Genomic DNA, 19,476 nt, shown 5'->3' with positions numbered 1-19,476 from the left:
AGTATCTAGATCACTGGCTATGGCCAAAATGTTAACACAGATATAAACATGTATCAATTTTTATTGATAACACATTCATTTTTTAACTTTTTGTATAAGTTGCATTTTCTAACTTGTTGATATTAAAAGAATTGCGTTTTCTATGATTTTAATTGCATAGTAATGCAAAAACGAAGCTTATTTCACACTTTTTTTAACTTCACAACATATTATGAATACTCAAGACAGCGCTACTTTTAGCAAACTACTCATGCAGAAGGCAGCTCTCTGTATAGGTTAGAGTTTATTAAGTAATTTCCTCGTGAATAAGTAACCTAAGGAAGTGGAGCGCAGCGCAGACCGTTGTTTCTTATTTACGAAGTAATTACTTAATAAATTCTAAACAACTTAGTGTTAGCCCCTTGCAAATTGCATCAGCATTAAAATTAATCTGTGCGCCTGTCAAAAAAACCTGTCAATCACTGCAAGATAGTGTAACGTCATTTAAATCAGCGTTGACTCTGAATTCGTGCTTTTGCATATGCAAATAGTGGTGTGACTTTTAATATGCGCATGCGCAGTTATAGCAATTTGCTTATTCATGAAGAGAAACTGAACATTTTAAAAATCTAGCGCCCCTGATTGGCTGACAATGTAGTGCTAAGAATCTTTTAGAGCAGACTGGTAATGTAAATAAGGTAGTTGACCGCCTCATTTCTAACAGCACTTGGGTTGATACGCCTGTGCACACATTCATTCTTCAAATGTTTTAAATGTTATGTTGATCTGCTGATGGTAGATTCCGATTTGAAGGTTATAATAGTCTGCAGGCCAAGCAGCATTCAGCCTAAAAACTGCTGCTTTCAGATATTACTCACTCCACTTGTCCTTGTGATCAGCGAGCACATGGCCAGCTTACTGCGTGTTTTTTTATCTAATATTTTCCAGCAAAATGTTTGTGTTTGTCTGGTAAACTTACTTCTAAGTATTTGGACCATTATGTTTGTTAGCTGGGTTAGGATTAAAGGAAATTTCATGCTTGCTGTATGTGATATAAAGGGCAGTTGTGGATTACACAACAGTATATCTTGCTCTGTATCAATTTATATATAGTTCTGAAAAATGATAATATCAGCCTTATTTCTCAGAACAGATTGTTTTCTACAGGTCATAGATAAGATCATGGCTTTAGATAGAACATCAATAAAAAGGTATATGAATATGGGAAATATTTCAAGCCCAAGAGGAAGGAATATGAGAAAATAGATTTCAAAGCTATTAAACAGGAATTGCTTCTCGCAATAAACAATTACTGTGTATGTATTTCTGAGAAAAGGCAAATTAAATGGTATATGATGTTACACTGAATTTTGTATAAAGTTAACTTCAAATAGTGGTTAAAATTTAAGCTATTACTATGTGTGACTTACAATTTAGTTTGGTTAATACATACTTATAACGAACCTTTAACCAACTTAGCTTCTGAATTTTGTCTATTGACCCAGCCTCTGTTAAAATTTACCAATTCACCTGATTAAAATCAATAGTGACTGACTGCTGATTTGCCAAGATAAGACATCCCATTTAACAAAATTTAATTCTGAGAATTAAATACTGAAGTCATTCAGAAACATGTAACTGGTTATAATGGAAAAAAAAGCTTTTCGAAATAAATAACAGTTTCTGGTTTAACTTTCAATCAGTATTGCTCAAAACATTGGAACCAAAGAGAGTTTGTTGTTGTTATGCTTTTTTTAAAGTATTTCAAACTCTTATATGTTGCCTTGCTGCTTGTTTGATATCTAGATAATCTGACAGTGACGGGTGTCAGAGGCAATAACACTATCCAGGCGGCCTTGGTGTCTACAGCATCTTTACGAGCAACAAATCGTTATAGGAGATGTGAGCATTACTGGGTCACTCTGGTCAGTTGTTGATGACACTGACAAGGACTTTTCTGTAATTTTCCATTATAGATACTTCATAGTAAGTTCATTTCAGTAGCTGTATGCATTATTTCAGAACAAGATTGACATTTTCAAGTGTTGCAATACTTCACCTACTTCAGAGAAACTCTCTCTGTAAGTGTCAGATTGTAAGTGGCAGTGTGGTGTCAAGGGAAGGTAACATCCCCAATCAGCTGCTATATGTTCCTCATCCTGCCCTGGCTGCATTGGCCTGGTGGAAAACCTTGATCCAGGGCCAAACTGTCATGTACAATGAGTCCGCCCTTGGCTTCTAAGATAGCTTTATAATGATCCACAAAGATAGGGCAGGAAGATAACGGTTCTGGTGAAGCTTCTCAACAGTTTATGGAGGCCACCTATTTATTGTTTCCTCGGGAGGAAAGACTACTATGAGGCTAACAAGCTGTAGAGACAAAACTAATATTTATGTTATATTATAAAGCATAATCCATACACTATGATTTATTGTTACTGGCTGGTTATTTATTGGGCACCTGTTAAACCATAGAGGATTCTGGCTTAGCAGAGACATCTCACTGGAATACAGCAGTGCATTATGGTCATCTCAGATTTAAATGTGGCCAGAGAATTTGTCAGGACTGCACATGATTATAGTATTCAAATTAATTTGGATTTAAAACAAATGGATAATTACTGACAGTTTTAAATATAAACTTTTTTTTTCATTAAATTATGTTTGTGAAAATAAAAACATGAAAGACTTAGACATTAATACAAACACAGTGGACTTACTAGACATGGCATAGAAATGGTAACAGCAGTTGTGAAAACATCTTCAAGTGCCAGTGTAGTGTAGTAATAGAGGATAACATGCAGTCTCATAGGACAATGGAGAGAAAGCAGACTCCCCAGTGTGGACGTAGGCTCTCCCTGCCCCGCATACCAAGCCTGCCCAACCTGACACTGTCCAGCCTACGTGACAGGCTGTCTCCCAGAAACAGAAAGAAAAGGTAGCCCAGGCCTCTAATGAAGAAAAGTTTAGCTAGGTCTTTATGATAGAAAAGGTAGGCTAGGGTAAGCTAGGTAAACCTGACGGTCCTTCTGCCAGAAACATGAAGAAAGGTTGTGGCTACTGGTGGTCTCAAGGACAGAAAGAATTGGTATGCTTGCTTATATGAAAGAAAAAGGTAGGAAAGGCCTATGGTACAGACTGTCACAAAAACAGATTGAAATGGTATGCAATACCTATATGATAGAAAAGGTAGGAAGGCCTATGGTTCAGACCAGGGCTTCTAAAAACCGGCAATTGGCCGGTCTGGACTGATTTTGACCAAGCCAGACCGATTTCAGTTTCAATAAGTGTAAAAAAAATCGGTCCGAAATTTTCTTATTTTTTTTTTGTAATTTCGGTCCAAAACGACTAAGTCAGTAAAACATGTAGAAATTGTAATACACAAACATTCATGGGTCATTCAAACATTCAAATCTACATCCAATAGGTCATAAAAGTGTCTTGGTTACCATGAGACCGATGCGACCAGCTGCTTTTTCCGCTACGCTGATCACTCTATAGCCTATCTGTTAATTAGCAGAGGCTTGCAATCGGGGGGATTTTTTTCATTTTTTTTTTGGGGGGGGAGGTCGTCGCCGGGTCCGGACTGATTGAGGTTCCAAAGTTTTAGAAGCCCTGGTTCAGACTGTCTCAAAAACAGATTGAAATGGTATGCAATACCTATATGATAAAAAAGGTAGGAAGGCCTATGGTTCAGACTGTCTCCAAAATAAAATGAAATGGTATGCTAGGCCTATATGGTAGGTAGAAAAGTAGGCTAGGCTAGGAGAATGTTACATTGTGACAAGTTGTTTCATAGAAACAGCAAGAAAAATTAGCTAAGGCCTGTGTCACAAAAATGTTAGTTTGGTCTGAAAGCACATGTTGTCTTCAAGAAACTATAAAAACAGTAGGCTTAATGAAAGGCAGTCATTGGGGAGAAGGATTAAAGGACTATGCTTTGTACTATGAACCATTAAGAAATGGTAATAAAGGTAGGCTATGCATTTGGGATGTGTGTCAATAGTAATGTTAGGCTAGACATGATGCATGTCACACAGGAATAGTCTCTGTGACAGACTGTCACCTAGAAATTAAACAAGGAGAAAATAGGCCTTGCTTTTTGCTATACGCCTGTTATTTCAAATGTGTTTTGACATGCTATGTTATGTAAAACACATGCTCAAAATTTAAGAGAAATAATCACATGAGTGGATAAATAATCAGCGTTCTGATAAAAAATGTCAGATTGCCTCATGCATGAAGAGCTTGCTGATGGTTGATATGCCTTGATTTGTGATTAACTGATGGTTGATATGCTTTGTTGATGGTTGATATGCTTTATGATTCACTGATGATTGATATGCTTTACAGTTCCCTGATGGTTGATATGCGTTATGATTCACTGATGGTTGATATGCTTTACAGTTCCCTGATGGTTGATATGCTTTGTGATTCACTGATGGTTGATATGCTTTGTGATTCACTGATGATTGATATGCTTTGTGTTTCACTGATGGTTGATATGCTTTGTGATTCACTGATGGTTGATATGCTTTGTGATTCACTGATGGTTGATATGCTTTGTGATTCACTGATGGTTGATATGCTTTGTGATTCACTGATGGTTGATATGCTTTGCAGTTCCCTGATGATTGATATGCTTTGTGATTCACTGATGGTTGATATGCTTTGTGATTTTCTGATGGTTGTTATGCTTTGTGATTCACTGATGGTTGATATGCTTTGTGATTCACTGATGGTTGTTATGCTTTGTGATTCACTGATGGTTGATATGCTTTGTGATTTTCTGATGGTTGTTATGCTTTGTGATTCACTGATGGTTGATATGCTTTGTGATTTTCTGATGGTTGTTATACTTTGTGATTCACTGATGGTTGATATGCTTTGTGATTTTCTGATGGTTGTTATGCTTTGTGATTCACTGATGGTTGATATGCTTTGTGATTTCTGCTTTGTGATTCACTGATGGTTGATATGCTTTGTGATTTTCTGATGGTTGTTATGCTTTGTGATTCACTGATGGTTGATATGCTTTGTGATTTTCTGATGGTTGTTATGCTTTGTGATTCACTGATGGTTGATATGCTTTGTGATTCACTGATGGTTGATATGCTTTGTGATTCACTGATGGTTGTTATGCTTTATGGTTCACTGATGGTTGTTATGCTTTGTGATTCACTGATGGTTGTTATGCTTTGTGATTCACTGGTGGTTGATATGCTTTGTGATTCACTGATGGTTGTTATGCTTTATGGTTCCCTGATGGTTGTTATGCTTTGTGATTCACTGATGGTTGTTATGCTTTGTGATTCACTGATGGTTGATATGCTTTGTGTTTCACTGATGATTGATATGCTTTGTGTTTCACTGATGATTGATATGCTTTGTGATTCACTGATGATTGATATGCTTTGTGTTTCACTGATGATTGATATGCTTTGTGATTTTCTGATGGTTGATATGCTTTGTGATTCACTGATGGTTGTTATGCTTTATGGTTCACTGATGGTTGTTATGCTTTGTGATTCACTGATGGTTGTTATGCTTTGTGATTCACTGATGGTTGATATGCTTTGTGTTTCACTGATGATTGATATGCTTTGTGTTTCACTGATGATTGATATGCTTTGTGATTCACTGATGATTGATATGCTTTGTGTTTCACTGATGATTGATATGCTTTGTGATTTTCTGATGGTTGATATGCTTTGTGATTCACTGATGGTTGTTATGCTTTATGGTTCACTGATGATTGATATGCTTTGTGATTCACTGATGGTTGATATGCTTTGTGATTCACTGATGGTTGATATGCTTTATGTTTCACTGTTGCCCGTAGCCTGTTGGGGTAATTGACATGTTAAATAAAGCCTGTCAGGGATATTGACAGTTGGGTTTAGCCTGTCAGGGATATTGACAGTTGGGCCTAGCCTGTCGGGTAAAGTGACAGATTGGATTTAGCCTCAGGCAGGGATATTGACAGTTGGGTTTAGCCTGTTGGGTAAAGTGACAGATTGGGTTTAGCCTCAGGCAGGGATATTGACAGTTGGGTTTAGCCTGTCGGGTAAAGTGACAGATTGGATTTAGCCTCAGGCAGGGATATTGACAGTTGGGTTTAGCCTGTTGGGTAAAGTGACAGATTGGGTTTAGCCTGTCAGGGATATTGACAGTTGGGTTTAGCCTGTTGGGTAAAGTGACAGATTGGGTTTAGCATGTCAGGGATATTGACAGTTGGGTTTGGCCTGTTGGGTAAAGTGACAGATTGGGTTTAGCATGTCAGGGATATTGACAGTTGGGTTTGGCCTGTCGGGTAAAGTGACAGATTGAGTGTAGCCTGTCAGGGATATTGACAGTTGGGTTTAGCCTGTCGGGTAAAGTGACAGATTGGGTTTAGCATGTCAGGGATATTGACAGTTGGGTTTTGCCTATCGGGTAAAGTGACAGATCGGGTTTAGCATGTCAGGGATATTGACAGTTGGGTTTGGCCTGTCGGGTAAAGTGACAGATTGGGTTTAGCATGTCAGGGATATTGACAGTTGGGTTTGGCCTGTCGGGTAAAGTGACAGATTGGGTTTAGCATGTCAGGGATATTGACAGTTGGGTTTGGCCTGTCGGGTAAAGTGACAGATTGGGTTTAGCCTGTCAGGGATATTGACAGTTGGGTTTAGCCTGTCGGGTAAAGTGACAGATCGGGTTTAGCATGTCAGGGATATGGACAGTTGGGTTTGGCCTGTCGGGTAAAGTGACAGATTGGGTTTAGCCTGTCAGGGATATTGACAGTTGGGTTTAGCCTGTCGGGTAAAGTGACAGATTGGGTTTAGCATGTCAGGGATATTGACAGTTGGGTTTGGCCTGTCGGGTAAAGTGACAGATCGGGTTTAGCATGTCAGGGATATTGACAGTTGGGTTTGGCCTGTTGGGTAAAGTGACAGATTGGGTTTAGCATGTCAGGGATATTGACAGTTGGGTTTAGCCTGTCAGGGATATTGACTGGTATAAATGTAATGTCTTTAGGCAAGTTAAAGTGCATAACATGCAGAAGGAATAACATGATGTATAAAGTCCCAATCATGACACAGTGTCTCTCCATGTCTTTCAGGTTGTTGCTGCAGGGTGGAATGAACGTGAATCGGTCGACGCCGCAGGGTACCTGTCTTCACGAGGCTGCACTCTTTGGGAAAACTGATGTTGTCCGTCTCCTGTTAGATGTAAGTCTTATAAGCAAGATTAGATGGCTTCAGCTAATGCTGATGTGTATTTTAGCTTTATTGTAAATACAGTTAAAGCTGATGCAGCATTAATTTTCTTGATAAAACCAATTGTGGTGTACATAGCTAACTACTAGAATCCATAACTTATCATGCTCTACCTGGGGATTGCACCCAGGATCCCTTAACCACAAAAGTCTTGACCGTCTGACAATCATCACTGTATGGGATGTAAATTCTGTAATACTGTAGACTGTTAAAAGAATGAGACATTGCCCTCTATATTCGTGGTTTGGCTCTGATAAAATGTTTTGCTGTAATTGTGATATCTTAATTGCAGTTTAATAGGGCGGCTTTATTTGGATTTCAGATCATTGGATGTTTCCAAACCAAACGCCTAATGTTTATAATATTTTAGGAAAGTTGTTTATTTTAGAACAACTAATGGTCAGTAACCTTATGACCCCATATGATAGCCTGGTATGTTTAGGAATAATTGACATAAACTTGGATAATTACAAGCAAACAAACACGGGGAAGTCACTTCAAGTGTTGCCAGCTTGGCCCGGGGATGTTGTGGTTTGCTGGTTCATTGCACTGCCCGCCATGATTTATGTGGACTCTATCTTCCAACTGACAAAGACTTCAATGTAAATAATGGTAAACTAATATAAGGAAGACAGTGGCCATTCTTAATGCTGTTTATTGCCGCCTTTGAAGTGAAATATAAACTTGCTGATTGTCTGTAAGACTTATTCTGTACCATCAGCAATGGACAGTAATAAATGATGGATTATAGCTATGTTCATAAATTTTGGTTACCTCCCTTGCAGTGACTGGAACTGTATGAGTCTTGTTTCCATCATTATATTGTTATGCTCTGCAGAATTTCAATTCTATCATTTGTATGCAAACTTCTTATCAACACAGCAGGGCACATATTGGCACTTGGATGAACTGATGACCACCCTGAAAATGCACTTTATTTTAAATTGATTTTTTTGTAGCTTGATTGCGAACTCAGCTTGAAGTTAGCAGGGATCATAATGGGATGGAAATTGGAACTTGTTTTCAGTTTGAATGGCCTTGAGAAAATATGGCCCATGGTGGTGTTTGAACCCATGATCTCTTGGTTGAGAGGAGGACATGTATACCTTGGCTGGGCTTGAGCCCATGACCTCTTGGTTTAGAGGAGGACTTCTATACCTTGGCTGGGCTTGAGCCGATGACCTCTTGGTTGAGAGGAGGACTTCTATACCTTGGCTGGGCTTGAGCCCATGACCTCTTGGTTTAGGGGAGGACTTCTATACCTTGGTTGGGCTTGAACCCTTGAATTCATGGTTGAGAGGAGGAAACCTAAACCCAGGTTTGGCTTGAATCCAAGACCACCAGACCACTTTACTCTTTTAAAACGCTAAGGATATATTCGTCATAAGACAAGGAAATTATTTCAAGTCCTTATAATATGTTATACATGAATGTACGGGGGAATTCAAGGCAGCATATTTCCTTCCTTGACGATCAGTCATGCAGTTGTTTTTGCAATTGTTCTTCCCTGAAACAAACTGAGATCTGCATTGGATGCCAACAACAACATTGTCTTCAACATTAATCAGTTTGTACCTGAAACAACCTGAAATGATAGCAAAAAATATGATTGACTCTAATTTGAGTGTATTCACTAATTCGAGCTTAAAGCTTCAATTATAAGTATTGTTGAATGATCACAGGAATTTACAATAATCCGCTGCACTGTTCTATGAAAGCATCACACAGTAGTGTTCTATGAAAGCCTCACATATTTTCCCACCCAGGTAAATGATATGACAACAGTGAAAGGCAATTTATTTTGTTACAAGTTTAACAAGTTCCTGGCAGGAATTTCTCATTTGTTAACCACAAATAGTAAATTCCAGGCACATTCCAGAATTGTTTGAAGCTTCAATGATTTTCCCAGACCCAAGTGATGAGTGGGGCAGATTTTAAATCAGTTGTCTCCCTTGAGTAAATGTTTAATGGACAGCCATGGTGGGCAGAAAATTGCTGGCTTCATGAAACTCTGACAAATCCTTATTTGATCAGATTAGAGTCACTTAATAATGTGTGGCAGACCTTTACAATACAAGATGAAATTAAGTTTTTTATTTTACAACAATTGTGAAACAAGTTATTACAATATTCTATTAATCATTCTTGTTGGCACGATGTGAGTGTACCCAGAGGAAACCCAGTTGTTCTGCTTTGTGACCACAAACCAAACTGACATGCCACCAGGCCTGGAATCAAATCCGGGTCGCCAATGAGGGGAAGTGAGTGCCCTAATGGGCTTACCGTACAACCAATTTGAATTTTGTTGCAAGACATCAAAGACACGGCTGAAAAACTTAAATTGTGAATATATCTTGTTTTATCATAATTTGAATGAGGTTTAACATAGGTTTAAACAATATAATATGTGATTGAAAAAAGTGCTAAGGGATGAAATATATTGATATATAACGTATTAATCCAAGGGAAGGCCATTAAAAACATGTTCAAGATTAAATAAAACATGTATCTCTCCACCGCCCGAATGGCAGCCAATAATTACTCATGTTGCTGTATAAAGTAGAAAAACAGGGCCATTTTTTTCCTTTATTGCCATAGCCGGGTACACTGGCTTCTTCCCCAAGCGACTGACCCTGTTGTTTCTTCGTAAAAATTCCTAAATTTTCAGAAAAATTGCCCAACAACAAGCAATATATTTTAAACAAAGCCAAAACAGAATTGAATTATTTTGAGTGCAGATTAATAGATCTGTGAAGATCGTAAATTCCGTATTGAATGATGTAGGGTAGGAGATCGTCTATACTGGCTTGGGGGAGTAACTTTTTTTCAATATTCTGTGTTATTCAGCCGGGCTCAGGGATTGACCTTTTACTTAACTTTAGAAAAACTAAACCAAATTATTGCATCTCTGACACATTAGTGTCTGAATTTAAACAGATAAAGAAGTGGGAAACAATGAAACAATGAAATTGGGTAAAATAATTGGATTGAATTGATATAGATATTTGTAAAGATAATAATAACAATTCTATAAAGGTCTTCCCTCACCCTATAATGGCTGCATTATGGCCTTAGTACATAAATGCCTGGAACTAGCAGTGCTTAACTACTGACTTGTAAGCTTATCATTACTACTTTCCCCACGTATGCGCCTCAATAAATAACAATTTTTCAAAGGGAAATAACCACTGTGTCTGATCAGTGACCAGTATAAATAAAAAGCAAATGAATAAGTTTGTAGATTATCGTCATAGCCATCTAGCTAACATTTTTTTATAAAACATGTTATTTATCTATGGTTAAACTATTCACAGACAACAAAATGGTTCCGTTATACAACATTCCTCGTCCATTGAAAACTGTAAACATGTATCCCTATAGACAGGGCCTCCTGGCCACTTCTAATGATTAGACTTGTTACCGGAGCAGTTTGTTCATATGGAGGAGACTGGTTACCGAAGCAGTACATTTATATGCAGGAGACTGGTTACTGGAGCAGTTTGTTTATATGGAGGAGACTGGTTACCGGAGCAGTTCGTTCACATGAAGGAGACTGGTTAGCGAAGCAGTTCGTTCATATGGAGGAGACTGGTAAGCTTGGCAGTTTGTTCATATGGAGGAGTCTGGTTAGCGGATCAATTTGTTCATATGGAGGAGACTGGTTAGCGAAGCAGTTTGTTCATATGGAGGAGACTGGTAAGCTTGGCAGTTTGTTCATATGGAGGAGTCTGGTTAGCGGATCAATTTGTTCATATGGAGGAGACTGGTTAGCAGAGCAGTTTGTTCATATGGAACAGAATTTATACCGGAGTTGTTTGTTCATATGAAATGGAATGGTTTCCGGAGCAACTAGTTCATAAGGAGCAGAATGTTTCTCTAGCATTATCAGTAAATATTGGCATTCACCCATCATTATACTCGTACATAAAGTGAAATTTATCCTTCCCTATATCTTTACTGATATTCTTTAATACCTGAAATTACAGGCATTTGCAGTTTCCATTACCATGATTGGTTTTTGAAGGTCGTAATTGGATCTAAAGAAAGAATTCCACAGAAAATAAATCTCCAGAGAAAGACATTGAAATGTTCCTGTTTCTGTTTAATTTGTATTGGTATCAGGAAATAAAACTATCTTTGGTACCTAAGAATGATTAAACTACCAAAATATGCTGATTATACTCCTTATTTATAGATCGGAGAGTCACAGCTCCAACTCAACACAGCCTCTGGTAGAAGGTAGAATGTAGATACTTTTTGTTTTCATCAAAATCAGTCTAGATGATTTCAAAGAATATTAAAAATAAAGAGTTGTCATTATCTGGATCAGGCATAGACCAGAAGGGGTATATCCAGGTAAGTGTGTGTATCAGGCTTGTGTCTGGTGCCATCTGTCTGTTCCTCATGATTGATTGATAGATGATACCTCGTGATAACACACACTGTCAGATGTACATGAACCTGGGCATTGATAAAACACAAGATACACATATAGGCTATTATAAATGATACCAAGTATCGACTCAATTACAAAAAGTGGAATTCCAGAAATCAGTTGCTATTATTTGTAATTTATTAGCTTGGTTGTAAAGAAAGCTATAGATCTATACAAGTTGATACCATTCAAGTTCAAGGTCATTTTTTAGGTAGAACTATGCAAAATGTGCATTTTTAGAGACTCCCCCTGTCTCGGGTAGAAGTTGTCACCTAGCTTTGCTGCCACTACTCCACCTCACCTTCTCTTGGATAGATGTGGACATCTTGCCCTCACTTGGAAATTGGATTTTGAGATTTGGGGAGACCTTTGCTGGCGCCACTACTCCACTTGGGTTGATTTGGAGACCTTTGCCTGCGCCAATATATAGACTCACACACTTGGGTTGATTTGGAGACCTTTGCTGGCGCCACAACTCCGCCTCGCTCACTTGGGTAGATATGGAGACCTTTACTGGTGCCACTACTCTACCTTGCTCACTTGGGTTGATTTGGAGACCTTTGCTGGCGCCACTACTCTGCCTCTCTCACTTGGTTGATTTTGAGACCTTTGCTGGCGCCACTACTACTAGGCCTCGCTCACTTGTGTTGATTTGAAGACCTTTGCTGGCGCAACAACTCCTACTCACTCTCCTTTGGGTAGATTTGGAGACCTTTGCTGGTGCCAATATTCCACACCAGCCTTATTGGGTAGATTTGGACACCTTTGCTGGTTCCAATATTTCACACCAGCCTTATTGGGTAGATTTGGACACCTTTGCTGGTTCCAATATTCCACACCAGCCTTATTGGGTAGATTTGGACACCTTTGCTGGTTCCAATATTCCACACCAGCCCTCTTGGGTAGATTTGGATTCTTTTTGATAGATTTGGACACCTTTGTTGGCCCAAATATTCCACCAAACCATCTCTTTAATAGATTTGTACACATTTGGTGGCGCCACTACTGCACGCTAATATCTCTTCCACAAAAATTGGTTATTGCCAAGAATTTCATTAGCAATATACTGTGCATTTTTGATTTCATATCATTTTAATGTAGTGTTTGCTTCACCTGCTCATCGCTGATAGTATCTCAAAACATACCCATGATCAGATCATGGGAATTCACTTATATGTGAGTCACTTTTATTTTCAATAATGAACAAATCAGACTTGGAAGAGCAAATCATGACTAAGCTGTGGTAGGATGTTCCTACAAAACTTGCAGTTGATCCTGCTATGATAGCCTGATTTTTGAAAGATACAATTTTAGGATCGGATTGATTTTGTCAATTCAAATTCTGCAACCATGTCTGTACAGGGTAAAACTGTTAGAGGCAATGAGTTAGGTCAGTTTCTGTTGTACAAATTAATATAACATCATATAATGGACTGATTGGAAGTTTGAGGCTCAGTCGGTAGAGCCTTACCTTGTAAGACTGGTTCCAGATTTGATCCCACGGCACAGTTGCTAGAGCACTTACCTTGTAAGACTGGTTCCAGATTTGATCCCCAGGCACAGTTGGTAGAGCACTTACCTTGTAAGACTGGTTCCAGATTTGATCCTCAGGCCTAGTTGGTAAAGCACTTACCTTGTAAGACTGGTTCCAGATTTGATCCCAGGCCCAGTTGGTAGAGCACTTGCCTTGTAAGACTGGTTCCAGATTTGATCCCCAGAACCAGATGGTAGAGCACTTACCTTGTAAGACTGGTTCCAGATTTTATCCCAGGCCCAGTTGGTAGAGCACTTACCTTGTAAGACTCGTTAGAGATTTGATCCCAGGCCCAGTTGGTAGAGCACTTACCTTGTAAGACTGGTTCCAGATTTGATCCCCAGAACCAGTTGGTAGAGCACTTACCTTGTAAGACTCGTTAGAGATTTGATCCCAGGCCCAGTTGGTAGAGCACTTACCTTGTAAGACTGGTTCCAGATTTGATTCCCAGGCCCAGTTGGTAGAGCACTTACCTTGTAAGACTGGTTCCAGATTTGATCCCCAGAACCAGTTGGTAGAGCACTTACCTTGTTAGACTGGTTCCAGATTTTATCCCAGGCCCAGTTGGTAGAGCACTTACCTTGTAAGACTGGTTCCAGATTTGATCCCAGGCCCAGTTGGTAGAGCACTTACCTTGTAAGACTCGTTCAAGATTTGATCCCCATAACCAGTTGGTAGAGCACTTGCCTTGTAAGACTGGTTCAAGATTTGTTCCCCAGAACCAGTTGGTAGAGCACCTACCTTGTAAGACTCGTTCCAGATTTGATCCCAGGCCCAGTTGGTAGAGCACTTACCTTGTAAGACTCGTTCCAGATTTGATCCCAGGCCCAGTTGGTAGAGCACTTGCCTTGTAAGACTGGTTCAAGATTTGATCCTCATGCAGTACCAGTTGGTAGAGAACTTGCCTTGTAAGACTGGTTCAAGATTTGATCCTCATGCAGTACCAGTTGGTAGAGCACTTGCCTTGTAAGACTGGTTCAAGATTTGATCCTCATGCAGTACCAGTTGGGAGAGAACTTGCCTTGTAATACTTGTTCAAGATTTGATCCCCAGACCCTGAGTTGGTAGAGCACTTACCTTGTAAGTCTGGTTCCAGATTTGATCCATAGACTGTTAGTCTTTGGCAATAAAGACAAAATGGTGAATATCTGAAGTGTTACAGGTGTTCGGAATGTTTCTTTCATTATTGAGATGTTGTTAATGGTTATTAACGATTAATTATTAATTAAATAATATCATTAGAATTGTTTATACTTACCATAGGAAGATATAACTCTTCCATATGATTATTAATTATTGATACGAGTTCTGTATTTATGTTTTGCCATAAATTGTGTTCTGACGGCCCAAGTGATCAATATATATATATACATAAATATATATAATTGCATGGTTTCCTGGTGAAAGGCTATCAACGTGTGAGAAGACTTTACTGCATGATAATACACTGCTATCTTGTGTTTGTGGGTTCCTGGAGAGGTGTTCCTGGTTCCAGCGCATACCTCCCATCTCTAACACTCAAACTCACTCCAGAACTTGAAGTTTATATTGGTAGTATTATGATTGTTGTTCATTTAATACCTGTTATACACAATTGCACTGGAATTCTGTTTGTTCTACATATGAATTAATTTTGGGATCAATTTTTCTTCAAGTGAAAGGTGTACATACAAGACATGAAGTATTTTGATGTTAATTATTTCAATTGTTTAATTTTACCCAAGACATCATTCTGTACTAAAAATGTAATGACTACTGGGTGAAAAGTTTATAAGAATGCAATGATTAGATGTTGTTGGGACATATAGATTGATGTCAGGTAGATATGAGATGTGATTACCTGACTATAAGCCTCCTGGCTGACAGGGGAGTTGGCAGGCAAGGTGCATGTGCACACATACAGCACGGGAGACTCGTGGCTGTGGTATTCTTCTCTTTGATGATAGTGGTGCTGTTGTAGTTCAGTGAACAAAAATGAAGAAAAATGGAGATTTCAATCATTGCAAATACTATAAAGCTGTAAAGAAAATAAATCAAAATGTTATATTTTAGTGATTGAATTAGCAGCAGCATTATAAAGATGGTGATTACAGTGATCATTCTTCAATAAATGCCATTATGCAGTTTCAATGCTGGAGTTGAACATTTGAAGATTTTGGTGCAGTTTTTTTCCACAACAGATATGAAAATTTGCTTGTGATAGAGGAGTTGATTTTCTAATTGTTTTTGTGTCGGTTCAAAATTAATCAGCAAGAATCATTTTGTTACCTTGATTTCTCAGTTTCGGCATTGTGTAGTATTGGGTACAGGTGATTTTGATACTCAGTTCAGCTGTGTCATTAGCTCATATCAGTTTATTATCTCAAGCCATTTAAAAAACTTTTATTTTAATTGAGTCCGGTTTTAATAATTAAACAAATGTGAAGGATAAAGAGAATATTATATTTTTTAATGACGTGTTCATGTGATTGAAGAGGGTAAACATTGCAATAGTGGCCTGGTAGATTTGATTGACAACAAAACTTGTCTTGTGAGGAGTTTGGATGGATACCGGATGGCTAGCAATTGTCTTGTGGTTGAGAACAAGTACGCTAAGCGTTACAGCCAGGAGGTGCAGGCTGGAGTCCAGGTACGCTCAACATCAACTGGCCCCTTCCTCGCGGAGGGACACAGCTAGGCCTTCATATCATGTCTCTTTGTTCGAATGTGTGACTCTATTGTATGCCATTCAAACCCATATGATTTTTTTTTTACTATAAAGCAAGCCCACTATTTTTTACATTATTAAACCCCACAAAAAAAAAATTGTAGGCGTGGGTAAACAAATATTGTTGGTTAAAGTTTCATGTGTATTGGTGTTGCCATATGGGTTGGTCATTTGGTAGGCAATGCATGGTTTGTGGAGCAAATTGAACTCCCACAGTTATAATGGGTGGTAGTGCCTGACATATTGTTCATGAACAATGACCAATGTGTGCTTGATTATGACTTTTACACTCGTAGCTATATAAGTGTTTGTGATGTGAACTACTCCCAAAATTTTAGAGATATTCGCCCTGGTATTTGGAACACATTACACCCATGATAGGAAATAGTGCCTAGCTGATTTGTCTTGACCTATGGCTAATCTCGTTGTTTTTGTCTAACTCTTATTTTTGAGTTATGTGCCTTTGAACATAAGTTTAACATTTAGCTGTTTTTGAAGATATATAATATTGATCTTAAATTGTGGCATATAAAAATTGCTTCCCTTTATAATATAATCTCAAAAAATCTATTATGATATGATTCAATATTATCCTGAGGCAATCATCTTGTGTCATTTAGGTAGGGTCATGACCTCTTTGATAGCTCTTGCTACTATGTTGGACATTATTTCATTTTAAATTATTATAATCTTTCTTAAAATATTTTCAATTTCAGACTATTAGCAGCTCAAAAGATACTTTTTGAAACAGATCATTAAGAATTCCAGGTTGTTTTTAATGCAGCATTTTATGATAGAAATGCCATAACTCATGTCATGAAATGAAACCACATGCAGTTTTTGCCCCGAATTGTGATCATGGCTTCTTTGTTCAGGCGCTTCTGTTGTTTCCCAGAAAACTAAAACATATATAATTTATCATATTGAATAGGAGACTTATGTATACTTGTTTGTTTATGAGATATTCATTTATAGTTGAAATAATGTTGTAACAAATTGTAATTATGTGGTTTCAGTGTGGTGTAGATGTGAACAAGGTCAACTCATACGACCAGACGGCCCTTGACATCGTGAACAAATTCACCGCCAACCGCGCGTCCCGCGAAATCAAAGAGATCTTGAAAGGTAGGAGCACTATCCCTTTACCATCAACTGATGTGAAAAATTGCACTTCAATAATAATTATACTTCAATTAAAAAAAAAATACTGATTCATGCCCAATTTTTAGAAACTTATGCGAAATGACACTAAAGATTATCATGGGTAATGTCCAGTACTAGCGGGTTGTCCAGTTCTGTAAGCACAGTGTTTGTGTGACTTGCTTCTCACCAGCAGCTTTCCTACAGCACAATACCAGGTACACTCACAGGCAACACCTTCAGCCAAGGGGAGTGACTATTAAGCATAAATTCCTAGTACTAATGAGCATTATGAGTGGCCTTGTGAAAGGGCCCAGCCATCCAGGACCTTATGAGAGGTGCTTAGTAACCTCAACCAGAGCATGTATGCATATTCTTCAAGCTGCAGTGTAATGTTTGAATATATTACTTAGTTGTTGCTCAAAAATTTTAAGATACTATTTTATGTATTAATTGTTCTGAGTGGAATTTTTGGTGTGTAGTCTACAGATCTGGATATCTCATACCATCACTCTGATAAGGTATGGTTGTGTGAATCTTCTTCATACAACTCATAAACTATTAAACACCTCATAAATTCAAACTGCGTAACTCTCAGTTAGCTAAGTTCTGTATCATAAACTTTTATTGCAATTCAAACAGAAAAAAACTGTATCGGTACATAAATCTCAATTAGATTGGTCATGAAGTTACAGGGCGTGATATGGTGTCTGGGTTTATAGCCAGTCCAATGTGACACTGGTGGGGTACCAAAACTTGTGAGAGTTGTCCCCCCCCCCCCCCCCCCCGTTCCTGCTCCCATGTAGCACCTTATAAGGGTTTTCGACCTTTCTGCTACTTTGAAGCACCACATGACACTCTTTTGCCTGCCTGTTCCCTTCTAGCAATTGGTGTGAGGGTCATTCCCCTTACTGTTACTTATATCACCATTTGAAACTTGTTCCCTTTTCTGTTACCTTCTACCACTATGTGAGAGTTGTTCCTTTTCTGCTACTTTATATCACCATTTGAAACTTGTTCCCTTTTCTGCTACCTTCTACCACTATGTGAGAGTTGTCCCCCTTCTGCTACTTTTAATCACCATGTGAAACTTGTTCCCTTTTCCGCAACCTTCTAGCACTATGTGAGAGTTGTCCCCCTTCTGCTACTTTTAATCACCATGTGAAACTTGTTCCCTTTTCTGCTACCTTCTATTACAATGTGAGAGTTGTCCCCCTTCTGCTAATTTATATCACCATTTGAAACTTTCTCATCTTTCTGCTACCTTTTAGCACTCTGTGAGAGTTGTCTCCCTTCTGCTTCTACATATCAAAATTTAAAACTTGCTCCCTTTTCTGCAACCTTCTACCACTATGTGAGAGTTGTCCTCCTTCTGCTTCTTTATATCACCATTTGAAACTTGCTCCCCTTTCTGCTACCTTTTACCACTATGTGAGAGTTGTCCCCCTTCTGCTTCTTTATATCACCATGTGAAACTTGTTCCCTTTTCCGCAACCTTCTAGCACTATGTGAGAGTTGTCCCCCTTCTGCTTCTTTAGATCACCATGTGAAACTTGCTCCCCTTTCTGCTACCTTCTACCACTATGTGAGAGTTGTCCCCCTTCTGCTACTTTATATCACCATTTGAAACTTGTTCCCTTTTCTGCTACCTTCTACCACTATGTGAGAGTTGTCCCCCTTCTGCTACTTTTAATCACCTTGTGAAACTTGTTCCCTTTTTCTGCTACCTTCTATCACAATGCGAGAGTTGTCCCCCTTCTGCTAATTTATATCACCATTTGAAACTTTCTCGTCTTACTGCTACCTTCTACCACTATGTGAGAGTTGTCTCCCTTCTGCTTTTTTATATCACCATTTAAAACTTGCTCCCCTTTCTGCTACCTTCTAGCACTATGTGAGAGTTGTCTCCCTTCTGCTTAGAAATTAGATTTAGAAATTGAAAAGGGTCGTTATACTGATATCCCAAGGGAACGAAGATTATGCAAAGTATGCCACTTTGAATGTATTGAAAATGAGTACCACTTTCTGCTTGTTTGTGATTTTTACGAGGATCTGCGATCCCAATATATACCACAGAAATATTATGTTAATCCTAGCATTAACAAGTTTAGAATTCTCATGGCATCATCTAATGTTAATATAGTTAAAAGTGTCTCTACATATTTGTACCATGCGTTTAATAAAAGAAAAGTATGACTTGAAGAATGAAATTCTAAAAATCAATACCTATATAAAAACAATATTACTGTATAGTTGTTTCAATGTGTTTCATTGTACTGTTGCACAACATTGTAAATATATACTGTATGTCTGTATATTGTAATGGGCCGGTGGCCTTATGGCAAATAAACTTTGTCATTGTCATTGTCATTGATAAAACTGTTCAGGGGTTTTATCCACATTCTGTGATAACCCTGTTGTT

At 38.4% G+C, this 19,476-nt stretch overlaps 1 protein-coding gene across 5 annotated transcripts in view; it reads left to right on the top strand.

Annotated features, from left to right (window-relative positions):
* Nucleotides 1-19,476, top strand: part of LOC128225264 (caskin-2-like) — a 91,407-nt gene that overhangs the window by 19,173 nt on the left and 52,758 nt on the right. For 3 of the 5 annotated variants that reach the window (XM_052935373.1, XM_052935372.1, XM_052935371.1), the window contains exons 7-8: nucleotides 7,082-7,190; nucleotides 16,931-17,039. In XM_052935373.1, coding sequence (XP_052791333.1) covers nucleotides 7,082-7,190; nucleotides 16,931-17,039 — 218 coding nt within the window. Of the gene's footprint in view, nucleotides 1-2,536; nucleotides 2,918-7,081; nucleotides 7,191-15,085; nucleotides 15,837-16,930; nucleotides 17,040-19,476 lie in introns of those variants that run through there. The other 2 variants (XM_052935374.1, XM_052935376.1) reach the window with 2 other exon arrangements.

The sequence above is a fragment of the Mya arenaria genome, chromosome 2, assembly GCF_026914265.1.
Source record: "Mya arenaria isolate MELC-2E11 chromosome 2, ASM2691426v1".
Classification (NCBI taxonomy): domain Eukaryota; kingdom Metazoa; phylum Mollusca; class Bivalvia; order Myida; family Myidae; genus Mya; species Mya arenaria.
The sequence above is the reverse complement of the archived record's forward strand: the minus strand, read 5'-3'. Positions and strand labels throughout refer to the sequence as shown.